At 35.9% G+C, this 15,934-nt stretch overlaps 3 protein-coding genes across 4 annotated transcripts; 2 read left to right on the forward strand and 1 right to left on the reverse strand.

Annotated features, from left to right (window-relative positions):
- Positions 1–55: 55 nt before the first annotated feature.
- On the forward strand, positions 56–4,190 carry LOC106128994 (proline-rich protein 2). The gene is made up of 3 exons (XM_013327404.2): positions 56–279; positions 409–652; positions 2,314–4,190. Exons 2-3 carry the CDS (start codon positions 431–433, stop codon positions 3,415–3,417), a joined length of 1,326 nt encoding a protein of 441 aa, XP_013182858.1. The 5' UTR covers positions 56–279; positions 409–430; the 3' UTR covers positions 3,418–4,190.
- Positions 4,191–5,748: 1,558 nt separating this feature from the next.
- Positions 5,749–9,046, reverse strand: LOC106129011 (large ribosomal subunit protein uL3m). Its single transcript, XM_013327434.2, has 6 exons — positions 8,750–9,046; positions 8,586–8,673; positions 8,280–8,507; positions 7,484–7,779; positions 6,837–7,001; positions 5,749–6,060 (listed from the first exon to the last, which is right to left on the reverse strand). The coding sequence occupies exons 1-6, from the start codon at positions 8,797–8,799 to the stop codon at positions 5,808–5,810; spliced, it is 1,080 nt and encodes a 359-aa protein (XP_013182888.1). The 5' UTR covers positions 8,800–9,046; the 3' UTR covers positions 5,749–5,807.
- Positions 9,047–10,202: 1,156 nt separating this feature from the next.
- Positions 10,203–15,925, forward strand: LOC106129010 (protein O-glucosyltransferase 2). 2 transcript variants are annotated; one of them, XM_060953459.1, is made up of 6 exons: positions 10,203–10,328; positions 12,949–13,151; positions 13,987–14,443; positions 14,637–14,874; positions 14,989–15,288; positions 15,653–15,925. In XM_060953459.1, exons 1-6 carry the CDS (start codon positions 10,261–10,263, stop codon positions 15,767–15,769), a joined length of 1,383 nt encoding a protein of 460 aa, XP_060809442.1. In that variant the 5' UTR covers positions 10,203–10,260; the 3' UTR covers positions 15,770–15,925. The 2 variants fall into 2 exon arrangements, with proteins under 2 accessions (XP_060809442.1, XP_013182887.1); XM_013327433.2 differs by lacking the exon at positions 10,203–10,328 and adding an exon at positions 10,552–10,979.
- The last annotated feature ends 9 nt before the right edge of the window (positions 15,926–15,934 follow it).

Consider the following 15,934-nt stretch of genomic DNA (forward strand, 5'->3'; position numbering starts at 1 on the left):
GACTATATGCATGTACGATTTTGTTCAACATATCGATTCATGAAATTAATCTCTTTCAGTTTGATTAATCGATTCTTTGATAAATCGATCTCACATCGCCATCCCTACAAACACCGGCTAAGAAAAGTGAGACAAGACCACAGCCACAGCAACTCAATATTTCATTGCACAGCACTGCACTGAGCCAAAGCATCTTTGCAGTAGACAGACATAGACAACGCTTTTTGTATCTCGCCGATAAACGAACGAAATCTGTTTTTGTGCTTTATATCTGTTGTGGTAAAGCCTTAATTTTATGTTAAAGGTTTTCTCTTTATAGTGTACTGCAAGTGTTAATGAGAGTTTTCATTCCTTTCCATATTACTTGATACGTAAATGTAATTTTAAACAGCAATTGGTTCATTGCAGTTCAGAGCAGCATCACATTACAATGTCGGTTGCTTTTGCTCCACGAGGTAACAGACCTCCGTTAAGCCCTGCACAAATCCAAAAAATGTTAGATGAAAATGCTCACCTAATTCAAACTATACAAGAATATCAAGCGAAAGGGCAATTGATGGAATGTCATCAGTATCAGCAAGTTCTTCACAGAAATTTGGTTTATTTAGCTTCAATTGCTGATGCCAACCAGAATATACAAAGTATATTACCGGTAAGTGTTAGTAACACATAATATATATATAATCACGTCCATATTCCTTGCGGGGTAGACAGAGAAAAGGCTGATAACCCACGTTCAGCTGTTTGGCTTAATGATAGAATTGAGATTCTAACAGTGACAGGTCATCGCCTAACAAGTTTATAAGCATATCCCTTAGCCGCCTTTTACGACATCCATGGGAACGAGATGGAGTGGTCCTATTCTTTTTTTTATTGGTGCTGGGAACCACACGGCACTAGCCGTGAGTATCCTATCTTTATTCTTGTCAGCAGCTTGTGCAGATCTGCAGTTCGACATTGACAAGCATACAGACAATAATGAATCACATTATTTCACCCTTTGCAATAAAACCATGAATGATGATAAAAACATGAATATAATGCATGACAGGCTAGCAACCTGTCACTATTTGAATCTCAATTCTATCATTAAGCAAAATAGCTGAATGTGGCCTTTCAGTCTTTTCAAGACTGTTGGCTCTGTCTACCCCGTAAGGGATATAGACGTGATGATATGTATGTATGTATGTATGATGATAAAACTGACAAACCTGATAAATACTATATTTTGTATTGCAAATATTATAAAGATAAACACTGTGCTGAATTTATAAACTCATTTGAAATCCTTGGAAGAAAAGTAATTTGTTTTATAAAGTTGTTTTATACAAAATTTACAAAATTTAAAGTATATTTGCTTTAGAAAATATTTTTAAACAGCATGAAGATATACAAGAGATAAATCACACAGATTGAGTAAGTCCCAAAGCAAGTTTAAGAATTGCATTAAGGAATATGTGAAATGTCATAGGTAAGGGCATTTAGAGACAATTAGATTTAAGGGATAATAACAATATTTATTATCCTAGTTTTACAATATTTATGGGAGTGGATTAAGGTAAAGACATAGATAGATAAATCTCAATGCTTTCATTAAGCCAACAGCTGAACGTGGCCTATCAGTCTTTTCAAAACTGGTGCCTCTGCCTACCCCACAAGGAATACAGACATGATTGTATGTATGTATAGATAGATAAACTCCAGGAAGATCCAGCAAGTAGTTGCCTGAGGATAGTGAGCTACTTAGTGAGCGTTGGTGAACTTAGTAATGGGACAGGGGAGATTTTTTTTTAACAAATTGGATAAACATCCTAAGTCCCAACTCAATCATAAAAAAGTTAAAAATTTATATTTTATTTGCAACTAGCGACCCGCCCCGGCTTCGCACGGGTGCAAAATTATAAATGTTATTATACATGTTACAAAAAACCGCATCAAAATCCGTTGCGTAATTTTAAAGATTTAAGCATACCAACAAACAGACTAAAATAGCGACTTTGTTTTATACTATGTAGTGATCAATGGACTTTTAATTTTCTTTCAGCGTTTTGAACTCCCACAACTTATAAACAGCTCAACTGATTTACCAAACATATCTAAAAACACTCATGTAAATCACTATTAATTTAAAAAAAACTAAATTGAAATTGCTTCATCTTGTTTGTGAATTGTGAAATATGATGCCACATACACACTGACACGTGAAACTTATTTTTCTGTTGGGGATTAAAAAGTAAATTTTTGATAATGATTTAATGGAGGCAGGAATACTATCACTATGCAAAACAGCTGTTATTTCTTTATTTGTTTCAGCCACCTCATGTGCTTGCTGGGAATGTACCACAGGGCCCTCTGAACCCACCATCTAGTGGTGCAGATGGATCTGGTCAGCAGCAGTATCGCCCCCCTGGAGTTTCGACCACACCAACTCGGCCAACACAGTCATATGGGCAAAGACCTTACCCTCAAACACCATACCAAGGACAATATCAGGGAACACCTAGTGTCTATCCACCCCAGGGAGGTTATGGTCCTCCTGGTCAAGGTTACGGACCACCAAATCCATCTCAACAACCACAGGGCTATCCTCCAAATTCTAATTATGGGCCTCCTATCACTACAACTCCAAGTAATTATCCTCCTTCTTCTCACCCTGGGTCTGGTTATCCCCCATCAACTGTTCAACAACCATATGCTCCACCTCCTGGCAGCCCCGCAGCTGCTGGGTCTCCCTATCCTGTTCGTGGTGCAGCACAGCCAGGTTATACAAGTAATTCTGCATATCCTCCACCACAGTCTGGTTCCAACTATCCTAATGTTGGTGTTAGTACTTATAATTCTACACCACCTCAACCTCAACCCTATCAATCCCAACCATTTCCCAACGCAACACCCACATCAGCATACAGTTCAACTCCAACATCCCAGCCTAATCGTTCACCACAACCACCACCCAGTGGATATACACCACAAAATCCTACTAGCTCTGCTTATGGCTCTCCATCTGCTCAATCTCCTACTTACAATTCCAGTTCTCATGGCAACAATGCTCCTCCTTCAACTGTTGCCTCTGGGGCCCCAGCTACCAGTGGGCCCCCTGGACAACAGTACCCCCCCGGTCAACCATCACCATATCCTCCATCATCTCAGCCGCCATATTCAAATCCGTCCTCACAACCAGGTAGTCCAGCCCCTTCTGTTTCAACTGCCCCTCCTCCGTCGTCATATCCTCAAAATCCACAATCTTATCCCCCAACAGGAGGATCATACCCACAACATTACCAACAAGGTTATCCTCCTGCACAGTATCCACCATCTCCCTACCCATATGCTCGCGCTCCTGCTCCAGGGGCTCCACCACCTGGTGCACCACAACCATATCCTGGATATGGATTTCAACCACCAAACCAGCAGTAAAATGACAGAAATTTGATTTTATTTAAACTGTTTATAACAAGTTTTTAAATAATAAGTCAGAAATCAACAAGTAGTTACTTTGTTTTATAATACATAATGGTTAATATTCATAAATGATAAATGAAGAGTATGTACATGAACAACACTCTTAGGCCCCAATAAGTTTTAAACTTGTGGCTAGTTGCTTTGCTTGGCATTGTATTTCGATGAATAAAACTAATAGGGTAGCTAAGTACTAATAAGTTAATTTACACTGAACCTAGTAAATACCCATAGGTAATTAAGCAAAAATTTTTCTTAAGTAACCTAGGGTTCATTGCTAAAGATTTTTTCCTTTATTTTGAAAACTTTTCCAAGCATTTATTTAATTACTAATTTATGTACACAGAAAACATCGAGATTGATTACATAGGTTCTGTAAAGGGTGACAGGCGTGTTCCCAACACAATTATTTATAGACAAACACAAACAAATACATAAATACTATTATAAAATACATAAGTATACAATAGATACTTATGTATATTTATACTAAATTAGCAAGACTTGACAAGGTAAAATTGTTTAATTAAATTTTATGATTTAGTGTCACTTATCTCGGGATGCAATGAGATTACTTACCTGTTTTTATTTAATTATATATAAGAATATATATTATGTAGAATAATCAGTCTTGCTCGTGTTTAGCTGTTAAGATTTATATTTTAGGCTAGGAATGTAATAAAAGGAAAAAATTGTAAAAATAAGTGATAAGTAAAATTTGATGACTGATATTATCTTATTTTTATTTATGTAACAACAAAGTATTTGCTATTGTTTTCTTTTCATAGCAAACTAAGTTTTAAAGCTAGAAGAGAGCAAGTGTTTGTCACAAATACCTCGAACAGTAGAAACCTCACTTTAGCCATGTTAGGACATCATGATGGTTTTATTATTTAACTAGCGACCCGCCCCGGCTTCGCACGGGTGCAAAATTATAAATGTTATTATACATAGAAACCTTCCTCTTGAATCACTCTACCTGTTACAAAAAACCGCATCAAAATCCGTTGCGTAATTTTAAAGATTTAAGCATACGGACAAACAGACTAAAATAGCGACTTTGTTTTATACTATGTAGTGATTACTAACTGTTGCCCGCGGCTTCGTACGTCGAAAAGTACACTGAAAAAGCATCCCCTATATTGCCCCTCATAAGGGGAGAATTCGCGACGATTTTTAACCGCTTTAAAAAAAGTGGTTCTCAGTTTAGCCTGTATGTACCTATCTCGCGTTTCGCTGAACTGATTTTGATGCGGTTTTCAGGAGACTTTTAAGACGTCGATTGGAATCTGTTCTCTCTTTTCACAAAAGTTATTTATACATAACACTTTATTTATTTGTACCAAAAGAAGCCCCTATGTTATCAGTTTTCCTGGAATTGCTTTAGGCGCGCTTTACAATTAGTTGTGCCATTAGGATTTTTTTAATAAATTATAATGAAGTTTTCTAATGGTGAAAGAATTTTTGAAATCGCTTCAGTAGCTACATATCTTCGGAGATTACCTGCCTCTAGCTTACAAACTCACAAACGCTTACCTCGTTATAATATTAGTATAGATTTAACTAGCGACCCGCCCCGGCTTCGCACGGATGCACAGCCGATAGTAAATATATTTCTATTAGAACTAACTAAAGGACCGCCCGCAAAGCGGCTATTTCTTGCTCCCGGCAAAAGTGTCACTTCTGCCTGCAGTCCCGGGCCCTGCAGCAGAAATTGTAATATTTTAATTTTACCACAACTTCAAAACCAAACGTCCAATTTTAATCATTCAAAGACCAAATATTATCTACATAAACTGTACTTATTGATGAAATTATTTATTTTGATAAGGATTAATAGCATGAGTAAAAAAAACGCGTTTAAATGTAGACCAAAAAAAATTCAAGATTTTTAAATAAAAATATGGTTGTTGTGCCTCACTCGACATAGATAGGTATAGTGTGTCCCGGACTTTTTTGTAGATATTTATAAGATCTACAATTAATTAAAACATTTTATGGTTCTGCCTTTTGTAGTTTAGGCAGCGTACGCAAAATAAGTAACTTTTTGGTTGATTTTTTTCAGTTTTTGTCCGAAAAATCCAAATATATTACGGAACCCTATTTTTTTTCAAAATAAAATATAGTCTATGTTACTCGTGGATAATGTAGCTTTCGAATGGTGAAAGAATTTTTAAAATAGGTCCAGTAGTTTTTGAGCTTATTCATTACAACCAAACAAACAAAGTTTTCCTCTTTATAATATTAGTGTAGAAGTGTAGATGAGTGAACTAAATGAAAAACATACAGTTCTACTTCTTCCCTTTCTTTAATTAGTATTACTATTTCCAGTATAAATAAACTTAGATTCACACATCTTCAAAGGATATTGTTTCTCCTTCAAAGGGATGAATGTCTTCATCATAATATTCTAAAGGTAGATCATCTGCAGGTGGGTGTGTAGGAAATGGTGGTGCAGTTTTTAACTTCTTCAAAGGCAGAATAGTATCATACAAATAACATAAAGCCCCAGTTTCTCCAGGAATAGCTACACCTAAAGTCCAAATTACATTATGTTTTGTGTTAATGCGAAGAATCTTTACCCCGCGTAATGTTCTCCACCTAAAAAAAATAATAGACATTTTTAATAAAAAAAATTATTTCACTAGAAGAGCAGATGATTTAGAAAATTTTTTATCCTAAAGTAAGTTTGATTACAAAAAAACAGTTTTCACAGTTAAATGTCCATTAAAATATTTATATAGGTATTTTAATTGTGGAGTACAGAAAAGTACCTGTGCCTTTCACGTGAGCAGAGCCGCGAGGTAGTATCATTATATAAAACAGACTAAACTTCTGCGTTAAACTACGCTGTTTCACTTTTTATTATGACGTGAAACGGGACAGCGATAATTTATTGCGCCATAAAAACGGCGTTGCTCAAGCCTTGCTACGGGGGTCGAGTAGCTTAATGCATATCTACAGAATAGTGCTGGCATAGTCAAATCTTATTATCATCGTGAAGCATTAATTTTTTATTGAAGTTAAAAACCTGACATTTATACTTGGAAAGTGATGGGCTAGCAAACTGTTATTATTATGTCAATTTCATCATAATGCCATCCAGCTGAAAGTAGCCTTGAAAACTTTTCGAGACTGTAAGCTCTGTCTGCCCCTTGGGTCTATTCCGTACGTAAATGTCCGTTCACTCACACCGGCACGGAGATATAATATAGGAGCGCCCTTTTCACACCAACCAGCACATAGTAGGTATGTATATCTGACTCACCCAATCCAAGAATACATCTCAGGCTCCTTTCCAAAAAAAGGGAGGATGCGGCCAGGAGAATGATATTGTTGTTTCTAGTGTATGAAATTGATTGATAATAGTAACTGACCTATTTCCCATGTGTCCAGGCATTTTGGTACCAGGCCACACTCGTGCCTTTTCTCCACCAGCACCAATATTACCTGGTCTTCTATGAGTCTTGGTTACGCCATGTGATGCTGGCATACCTTTGAATCCCCAACGTTTCATAACACCTTGAAATCCTCTGTCCATGCTAAAAATTTAATGTTTACTTAATTAAAACAAACATTATCATCTTATGTTTTATCTACAACTTCAGCTTCACCTACATCTAAAATTAAACAAAAAAAAATTTGTATATATTTTTTTTTTGTAGTTTCAATCTTGCTATTAGTCTCTAGACTATGAGCAGATGTGGTGTGTGCCGATTCAATGGGTAAAAGTATCCTTCATTAGGGATACCCTCATATTGAAGAAATGGCTTATTGCCGCTGAGTTCAAGAGTCCTGCATCACTTCAATCAACCAATGCCATCCGTCAGAGTAAGCTACACAGCTAACTGGTTTGTATGTTTTCCAGTTTTATTTTGTATTTCCCAACACATCCATTTGTCTTTTCTTTTTACTAAATAATTTTAGTTGTTCATGCACTTTAGATTTCTTTATGAACCAGCATCATCATCTCATAGTATTTATGTTTATTTATAAAATTGTGCAACTAACTACTAATACTAACGTTTTTGCTCTAACATCAATATGATCTCCAACTCTGAAATGAGTAGCAAAAAGTGGAGTGCCAGTAGTTATTGCAGCTTCAGGAGACACTATGAATCTGCATAAATGTTTTTTTGGCAGCATTCCAACACTATCAAATATACCACAATATTCTTTTCTTAAGGTACTGGGATCAACAGTTTCTGAGCCAACTAGGATACAACCCATATTTTGCTTTTCCCGCCATTTCATATTCTTCATTATCTGAGGTTTAAACTCCGCAGGAGGGATATATTTTATAACATGATTATCAACCACCTGAAACAATAATTAAATAACAACAACCTTTTTAAATTTATTGGCTTGTACAGAATCATGGAACACCCATAATATAATTTTCAAATATACCTGCCAGGGACTATCACAGAGATCATACATACATATGGTTACGTCTATATCCCTTGCGGGGTAGACAGAGCCAAAAGTCTTGAAAAGACTGAATGACCATGATCAGCTATTTGGCTTAACAATAGAATTGAGATTCAAATAGTGACAGGTTACTAACCCATCACCTAAAAAAGAATCCCAAGTTTGTAAACCTATCCCTTAGTCGCCTTTTACGACATCCATGGGAAAGAGATGGAGTGGTCCTATTCTTTTTTGTATTTGTGCCGGGAACCACTTGGCCTCAGTCTTTTCAAGTCTGTTGGCTCTGTATACCCCACAAGGGATATAGACGTTACTATATGTATGTATGCTCCAAAAAAATAATGACTTACTATATTTGTAAAAAAAGGAAGTGTGAAGATTCACGGTACCTGTAACAAAGTAGTCAATAACTTCTTGCCATTTTTGTCCCAGACTGGGTAGTTTCCAATTTTACGAGCAATTAATCCAACTCTTCTGGTCCGGGGAGTCCAATGCCCAACTACCTGTGTGTCAACTTGAGCTAATGGAGATTCCTTTTCAGTTTGAATTTTAAGTCTGTCCTTCAAAACTTCTTCCAGAAATTGTTTATTTTCTTGGGTAACTTGATCTTCAGACATCTAAGAAAGACAATTATGGTTTTTATCATTCATCTTTAATTTAGTCTCTGAAAACTTGTATTGCTTATCATTACTCACCACACGTTCCTTTGGTGCAAACCAATATGGGGGTCTATACCTAGGTGGCTTATAAAAAGCATTTGACCTAGTTATTATTTTACCCACACTGAAAATAAACAAAATGTATATAAGTTTTTGGTACTTTTAAATAAAATAACATTTAGGTTGGTACAAAAGTTTACCTCAGCCTGCCAAAACTACTGCATAACAATTTCAAATTGGAAGCAGCCATAGTTTTACTCGGCCCTACCAGAGCTTTTATTCTTCAAAATTATCTTAATGTGCTATTAGTTTTATTTTTCGTTTCAATTGCATTTCTTTACTTTTGCACCTTAGTTTTGTCAATTTAAGGTTATGTTAAATGTTATGTTATGCTCTATTGGTTGTTTTTTTTTGTTTAGGTTCGTCCGCATGGAACAGGCTAAGGTCAAAGACCATACTGCCTCTATTAGTCTGCTCTATTGGTTGAATTAGATCACAAACTAAATAGTGATATTTTGCCTATCGATAGTCTACCAACTACAGATAGTTGAGTAAGTAAAAGCATTTAATATCGATAGGACTATCGACAACTGCGATACTATCGATACTATTGCTACTGAACTGACCATTGCAACTAAAAGAAATTGTAGTAATTCATTTGACTTGAATTGAAACTAGCCATCGATAGTGTCTTTCACAGTGTCAATTATGGTTTTAGCGGGAGCAATGATTTGGGCTCGACCGCCACCAAAGGGAAGATCTCTCGCCAGGCTAGGTGTTATGCCTGGGGAACCGAGGCTCCGACGATGTTGACTCGGAGGTTGTATTTATAATCCAATCCGTGAAATCTTTGTTTGCGCGTTTAGATTCTTTGCTGCTATTGGCTGAGCGCATCAATTTCTATGACAGTTGGTGACTTGGTGTGTGACATCAGTGATGTCGCCACAAAGTAACCTGATCCATTGATCTCAAGGACGAAAAATAAGGGTTGGAAGTTTGTATGAATCTTCGTTTTTTGATGGGTGTCGAAGTGCGAGAAGTCTTAAATATTGGTTAGTAAATAATAGGTATCAGTTTCGGAAAGCAGGATGGCACTAAATAGGATGGGATGGGACAGAATAGGACTGGACGGGGCAGAACGGGACACAACAGGTTGGGACGGAACGGAACAGAACGAGAAGAGACGGGAGAAGCCATATGAATTTAAATCAAATATAAATTTAAAACAGTCCCGCACGATACGGGATTAAAAAATGGGTGAAATTTTATTGCGTATCCTAATAATCTAAAAAATCGCGGGCAAAAGTTAGTATTATATATAGACGGTTTCGGTTTCGGATGTCAACTATCTGTACTTCGTTAACATTACCAATAAATGTCTAATGAAGTAGGTATTTTACCGCAATGATTGCGTATCACCTGCACTGACTTAAACGTAAGAAAAGAACTGTGTCTACGATCTGAGGCCTTTTTGACATTCAATTTAGTCGATACTCTTTACGTTTTTAACTTGCTCTTGATAATGGGTGTGCATTCTCGGGCGAGTGCCATCGCTCCAATCTCGCGCATGAGAAGTGCTACGAGGCAAGGCGATGATAGCGAATTTATCCCGTACATTCTCTTTCTTTCTTTCTTTTCTATATTATGGCTTCCACCGGACTTTCGGTGATTCTGCCAATGTCATGGTTAGAAGAGACACGAAGTTACAAAAATGGACGGTATACAATCTGAAAGGAGAAGGTTAACAAATGTACAAACACAAAAAGACAAACACAACAAGTAGGTATTGTTAGTACAAGAGAAGACAAGTTAATGGTTATAATGTGCAGTCAGTGTGTAAGGTATAACTTACTAAGGCTGTACATTCTCATCCATGTTTCGTGGGTCCTCGCCGAGAATGTACAAGCGTCGTAGATAGAGAAAGGCGCCCTAAGATTAAAGCAAAGACCATATAAATCATTATGTTCATGTTTGTCTTTGCCAGGATGTTGCTAGGCAAGGGTAAGCCGGGGGTCAATGACCAAAGGGGTCACCCACCTACGCATTCGCACCAACCGAGTGAACAAAATAAAATGAACGAACTGTCAAAAAGTTGAGATCGGTTAGTTTGTTTTAGGAGGTGAAATGTAAACAATCTTGACGCGAAAGTATGAACAAATAAGTTACATACATACATTAAATATATACTTTGTTCTATATCTACTAGTACTAGGCCTTCTTTAAAATATAAAATTTTGATGTGAAGTACATAAACATTTTGTGATTCATCATGTGTAGACATATAATGTTTATTATTTACATTTTTCTATTTTTGATATGTAAGACCTTTCAAGAGAATATTAAGTTTGGTCCTGGTTTAAAGCCCCAAGAAATTATTATGCCTGCAAGATACTTTGTTGTTAACCTTACTTCAATAATTGCCGGCGAGCCGTAAGTTAAATTTTAACACAAACATTCAAAATTTTCCAGTACATTCATAGGATTTGACATTGTTTTATCATTGTTGAAATTTATGTAAAGAATCGCTTTATTTCCTACTATTTGTCATTCTATTAAGTCCATACATTAAATAGTATCAACCTCTTTTTCACATGTTACTGGCCAGTTGTAAAAAAGTTACATGTTTTGTTTTTATTAAGGAACTTGAGTGAAAAAATTGAATATAAAAATAAATACCCACAATACTTCATCAAAGAGATAATTTTAGGTCGCTTTTACATATAATAAAACAGTAAAAATATTTTGTCTGTACATTTAGTATTTTTGACTGAAATGGATAGATGGGACACTTAGAATGAATAGGCTTAACTCTTAAAACGGGCCACCGCCAGGAGGGTTTGTATGACCCCCCCAAGTATTTTTTTTTGCCGGAAGCCCCCCCTTTTTTATATGAATTTTTGAAAATCATAAAAATTGCACTAAACAACGCAATATTTTCCGTTTGTCATTGTAAACTGTGTGTGTGTTAATTTAGTACTACATAATTAGTTTGTCCATTAAACATGTACAATACATTAATTAATATATTTTAGCACTAAAAATATAGTCAAAAACTTTGCTTAAAAGTAAAAACAAAAAAGACACTAACTATGAACAGAACACAATCCGCCGTTTTGGTTATGTGCTACTGTCATCTTATGTACTGACTTCGAAAGTAGCTATTGGTAAACGGACAGCAGGGGGTGCAGGGGCCCCCCGCAATGAAAAGAAACAAATTGGTCAAAAATCAAACTCGGTTTTGGTTAGGATAGGTTAGGTTGGTGTAAACCACCAAAGCGGAGCGAGCGGAGCGTTCAAACTGAGTAAAAAAGTCTAGTTTAGGTTAGGTTAGGTTTAACTCACCTTCACCCCTTTCATCCCTTCTCACTTTCCCCCCCCTTGCCCACCTGGTGGTTAATGACCTTTAGCACCCTTTTTGTATGTAAAACTTTAAAAATTCGTAAAAAAAAAAACTATAGGCTTCCGGCAAGGGGGGGTCACGGGAGGGGGGGTATTATCCCCTCCCCCTCCCCCTTGCCCACCCCTCTCCGGCGGTGGCCCGTTTCAAGAGTTTTACCAATGAATAACAGAAAGCAAAAATTTTTTTTTAATTTTTTTCTGTCTGTATGATCTCACTTATCTCCGAGAGTACTGAACCGATTTACTTAAGACTTTGTTTTAACTCAGAAAAACATTTAAATTTTGTTTCATCAAAATAGGTTCACTTAAAAAAAAGTTATCATCATTTGAATGAACTCAAGGCATGAGTTTGCCTGCAAATAAGTTACGAAATTTAAAATTCAAAGTGATTTATCATTGTATGACAGCATTATTCCTTTAACATATAAATATAAGTGAAAATCAATATGATAATATCCTGGTTTTGCTGATTTTGGTTTTCGGCCTCGATGGTCTAGTGGTTGCTGTGCGAGATTGTGAAGTTGGCTGTCTAAGTTCAAGTCCCAAAAAAACAAAATTTTTTTATAAAAAATATTTTTTTTGTGTTATTTTAAATAACTGAAAATCAAAATACTATGTATAATAAAAAGGTAAAAATATTTTGTCTGTACATTTAGTATTTTGACTGAATTGGATACAGAATTTTTTTTTACATTTTTTGTCTGTCTGTATCTGACTGTATGATCACGCTTAACTCCAAAAGTACTAAACCAATTTAATTACAACAAAAATTGGTGAACAATTGTAGATTCAACTCGAAATTTACGCGGACGAAGTCGCGGGCAACAGCTAGTTTTTCATATATATAATTTAACTGTGTGTGTCTTTTTATTTGTTGTGAAGCTCTCATATTGTAATTCACGAATTTAACAATCATGATAATTAAACCTCTTTATATTGTTAATCTTTCTTGATTATGTGTGAATTATTAGAAACTATATTGCAGATTATTTATTTACAGCTCTGAATTGCCAGACAATTTTGCTGTAGAAATAGAAGGAAAGTCAACAAAGAAAAATTACTGTAGAATTTGGGTAAACAAATTATACAGAAAAGATGGGACATTTATTGTCAGATATAAGAATTATGAAACATGCTTTGATTTATCTATTAGCCTTTATTATAAAAGTAGACATATTAAGGGCTCTCCATTTACTTTCCAAGGTACATATAAATTGTATTTATTCAGTGAAAAATAATAAGTGATAACCTGCAACAAATGTGCATACATACATACATACATAAAATCACGCCTCTTTCCCGGAGGGATAGGCAGAGACTACCTCTTTCCACTTGCCATGATCTCTGCATACTTCCTTCGCTTCATCCACATTCATAACTCTCTTCATACATGCTCGGCGGATACATACATAAAATCACGCCTCTTTCCCGGAGGGGTAGGTAGAGACTACCTCTTTCCACTTGCCATGATCTCTGCATACTTCCTTCGCTTCATCCACATTCATAACTCTCTTCATACAAGCTCGGCGGTTTCAGGGGTACTTTTGACCTGACCCTTTACCATGACGTCCTTAATTTGATCAAGATACGTTCGTCTAGGTCTTCCCACTCCGACCTTTCCCTCCACACTCTCCTTGTATATCTGCTTAGTCAACCTGCTTTCATTCATCCTCTCCACATGACCAAACCATCTTAACATACCCTTTTCTATTCCTGTAACTACATCTTCTTTCACATCACAACATTCCCTTATCACGCTGTTCCTTATCCTGTCACTCAATTTCACACCCATCATACTCCTTAACGCTCTCATTTCCACTGCATTTATTCTACATTCATGCTCCTTTTGCCATACCCAACTTTCACTCCCATACATTAATGTCGGGACCAACACGCCCCTGTGCACAGCCACACACAAATGTGAGTTATTAAAACTGACTGATTTTGTTTTACTATCTTCTTTAGCAAGGTTTTGTAACCTTGTTTGATTCAGAGATAGGTAGAATTATATTTTTTTACTAATTTATTTTATTTTTAGGTCCAATATATTCAGATCAGTGTAACTGCCCTGATCAGAATTTTAATACCTGGTTGGACCGTTATGGATGTCCTAAATCATATGACAGTATTAACAGTGCTTTGAAAATGCAGAACAATGTTAACATGAAAGTCACAGTACAGAAAATAATTGAAAGATTTCATAGTCCAGAAAGCACAAGCTTTTGTCACTATGCTGTTAAGAATAATAAAGTATACAGAGACTGTTATGGAAAACATGTGGGATTTAATATGTTTTCTGATAACATATTGTTGTTCTTGGCCAGAAAGGTTGTTTTGCCTGATATGGAATTAGTGGTCAACTTGGGTGATTGGCCCTTAGTTCGAAAATACACAGAACCACTGCCAATTTTTTCTTGGTGTGGTTCTGATGATACTCTAGATATTTTGATGCCCACCTATGATATTACAGAATCATCTATTGAAAATATGGGCAGGTAAACTTTCCATATTTCATTTGGTTTTGTTCTATATTATAAAATTAAACAATTTTATATTTTTTCACATTAGTATAGTATAATAATTTCTTTTTTTTTGTTTTATATATGTTATATTTGTCAATTTTATTGTTTTTAATAAAAGCTATATTATACATGTGAATATCAAATAAATTCTTAAAATTATTTTCAGAGTGACCCTGGATACTTTGTCAGTACAAGGTAGCATTGACAGAGAGTGGCCCAAGAGAGAAGCAAAAGCAGTGTGGCGAGGCCGTGATTCCCGACGCGAACGGCTGGATCTGGTAGACATTGCACGTGCCAACCCAGATCTTTTCAATGTGTCTCTTACAAACTTTTTCTTCTTTAGAGACAAAGAAACTGAATATGGACCCAAGCAGCCTCATATGTCATTCTTTAAATTTTTTGACGTTAGTGTTTTTTTAATTAAATACTTACAACCTACAAAGTTATAAAATAACACACAGAAATAAGGAACGAGAAGACAACAACATATATATACCCATCCTTTTTGTCTATTTCAGTATAAATATCAAATTAACATTGATGGGACTGTAGCAGCTTATAGATTGCCATATCTCCTTTCGGGAGGGGGCATGGTCCTAAAACAAGAGTCTCCTTATTTCGAGCACTTCTACAAACTGCTGCAACCATGGGTACACTATGTTCCTGTAGCTCGAGACCTTTCAGACTTGAAGCAGCGCGTGCTTTGGGCGCGGGAACACGACAACGAAGCGCGGAAAATAGCGGAAAATGCAAGGCAGTTTGCAAACGAAAATTTATTACCCCAGCATATTATTTGCTACCACGCAGTTTTATTTTCAGTAAGTAAACATCACCAAAACCTTCCATAGGTGTCCATAGTGTAATGGAAGGTAGTAAGTATGCAAATGAAAGTGTACACCAGCATTATTATTTGTTACCACTTGGTTTTATTTTCGTTAAGTGAACATCAACCAAAATCCATATCCAAGTGTCCATATTATAGTAAACATAATAATGAAATATTGATAACTTGTAAGATATAACTAGAAGTATTTATCTCAATTTTATAGTTGGATGAACCGCACATCAAGGTAAAATAGCGGTTTTGCAGGCGAATTTGCAGTGGATTTGCATAGGTTGATGTGATGTTGACTGTACTTGTGGCTGAGTCAGCTAGTAATAAATAGTAAAACTTTCTTACAGGAATGGAGTAAAAGGTTAGTCAATGATGTTACAGTTCGCGAAAGTATGACTCATGTACCACAGCCTTCATTCTCATGTGATTGCCAACATGAAACAAGTGTTCATCAGGAATTATGATGAGTTATTATATATAGGCTGGTATATACAGTATTAATACGAAGAAGTGCCATACACATTACAACACTCAAGTTAGATCAAAGTACAACAAAATAATGAATCAATAATTTTAGATTTAACATAATTAGTAGTGAGGAAAAAATATCAATAAAATAATTTGATATA

Source organism: Amyelois transitella, chromosome 2 (genome assembly GCF_032362555.1).
Source record: "Amyelois transitella isolate CPQ chromosome 2, ilAmyTran1.1, whole genome shotgun sequence".
Lineage (NCBI taxonomy): Eukaryota > Metazoa > Arthropoda > Insecta > Lepidoptera > Pyralidae > Amyelois > Amyelois transitella.

Bases quoted from the DNA above. Each gene is read 5' to 3' on its own strand.
- LOC106128994 (XM_013327404.2), top strand. From the start codon at position 431: ATGTCGGTTGCTTTTGCTCCACGAGGTAACAGACCTCCGTTAAGCCCT. The intron at 653-2,313 runs GTAAGTGTTAGT...TATTTGTTTCAG, and splicing joins ATATACAAAGTATATTACCG to CCACCTCATGTGCTTGCTGG.
- LOC106129011 (XM_013327434.2), bottom strand. From the start codon at position 8,799: ATGGCTGCTTCCAATTTGAAATTGTTATGCAGTAGTTTTGGCAGGCTG. The intron at 8,508-8,585 runs GTGAGTAATGAT...TGTCTTTCTTAG, and splicing joins TTGCACCAAAGGAACGTGTG to ATGTCTGAAGATCAAGTTAC. The intron at 6,061-6,836 runs GTCAGTTACTAT...TATTTTTTTTAG, and splicing joins CCTGGACACATGGGAAATAG to GTGGAGAACATTACGCGGGG.
- LOC106129010 (XM_013327433.2), top strand. From the start codon at position 10,819: ATGTGTAGACATATAATGTTTATTATTTACATTTTTCTATTTTTGATA. The intron at 10,980-12,948 runs GTAAGTTAAATT...ATTTATTTACAG, and splicing joins TCAATAATTGCCGGCGAGCC to CTCTGAATTGCCAGACAATT. The intron at 14,444-14,636 runs GTAAACTTTCCA...AATTATTTTCAG, and splicing joins TCTATTGAAAATATGGGCAG to AGTGACCCTGGATACTTTGT.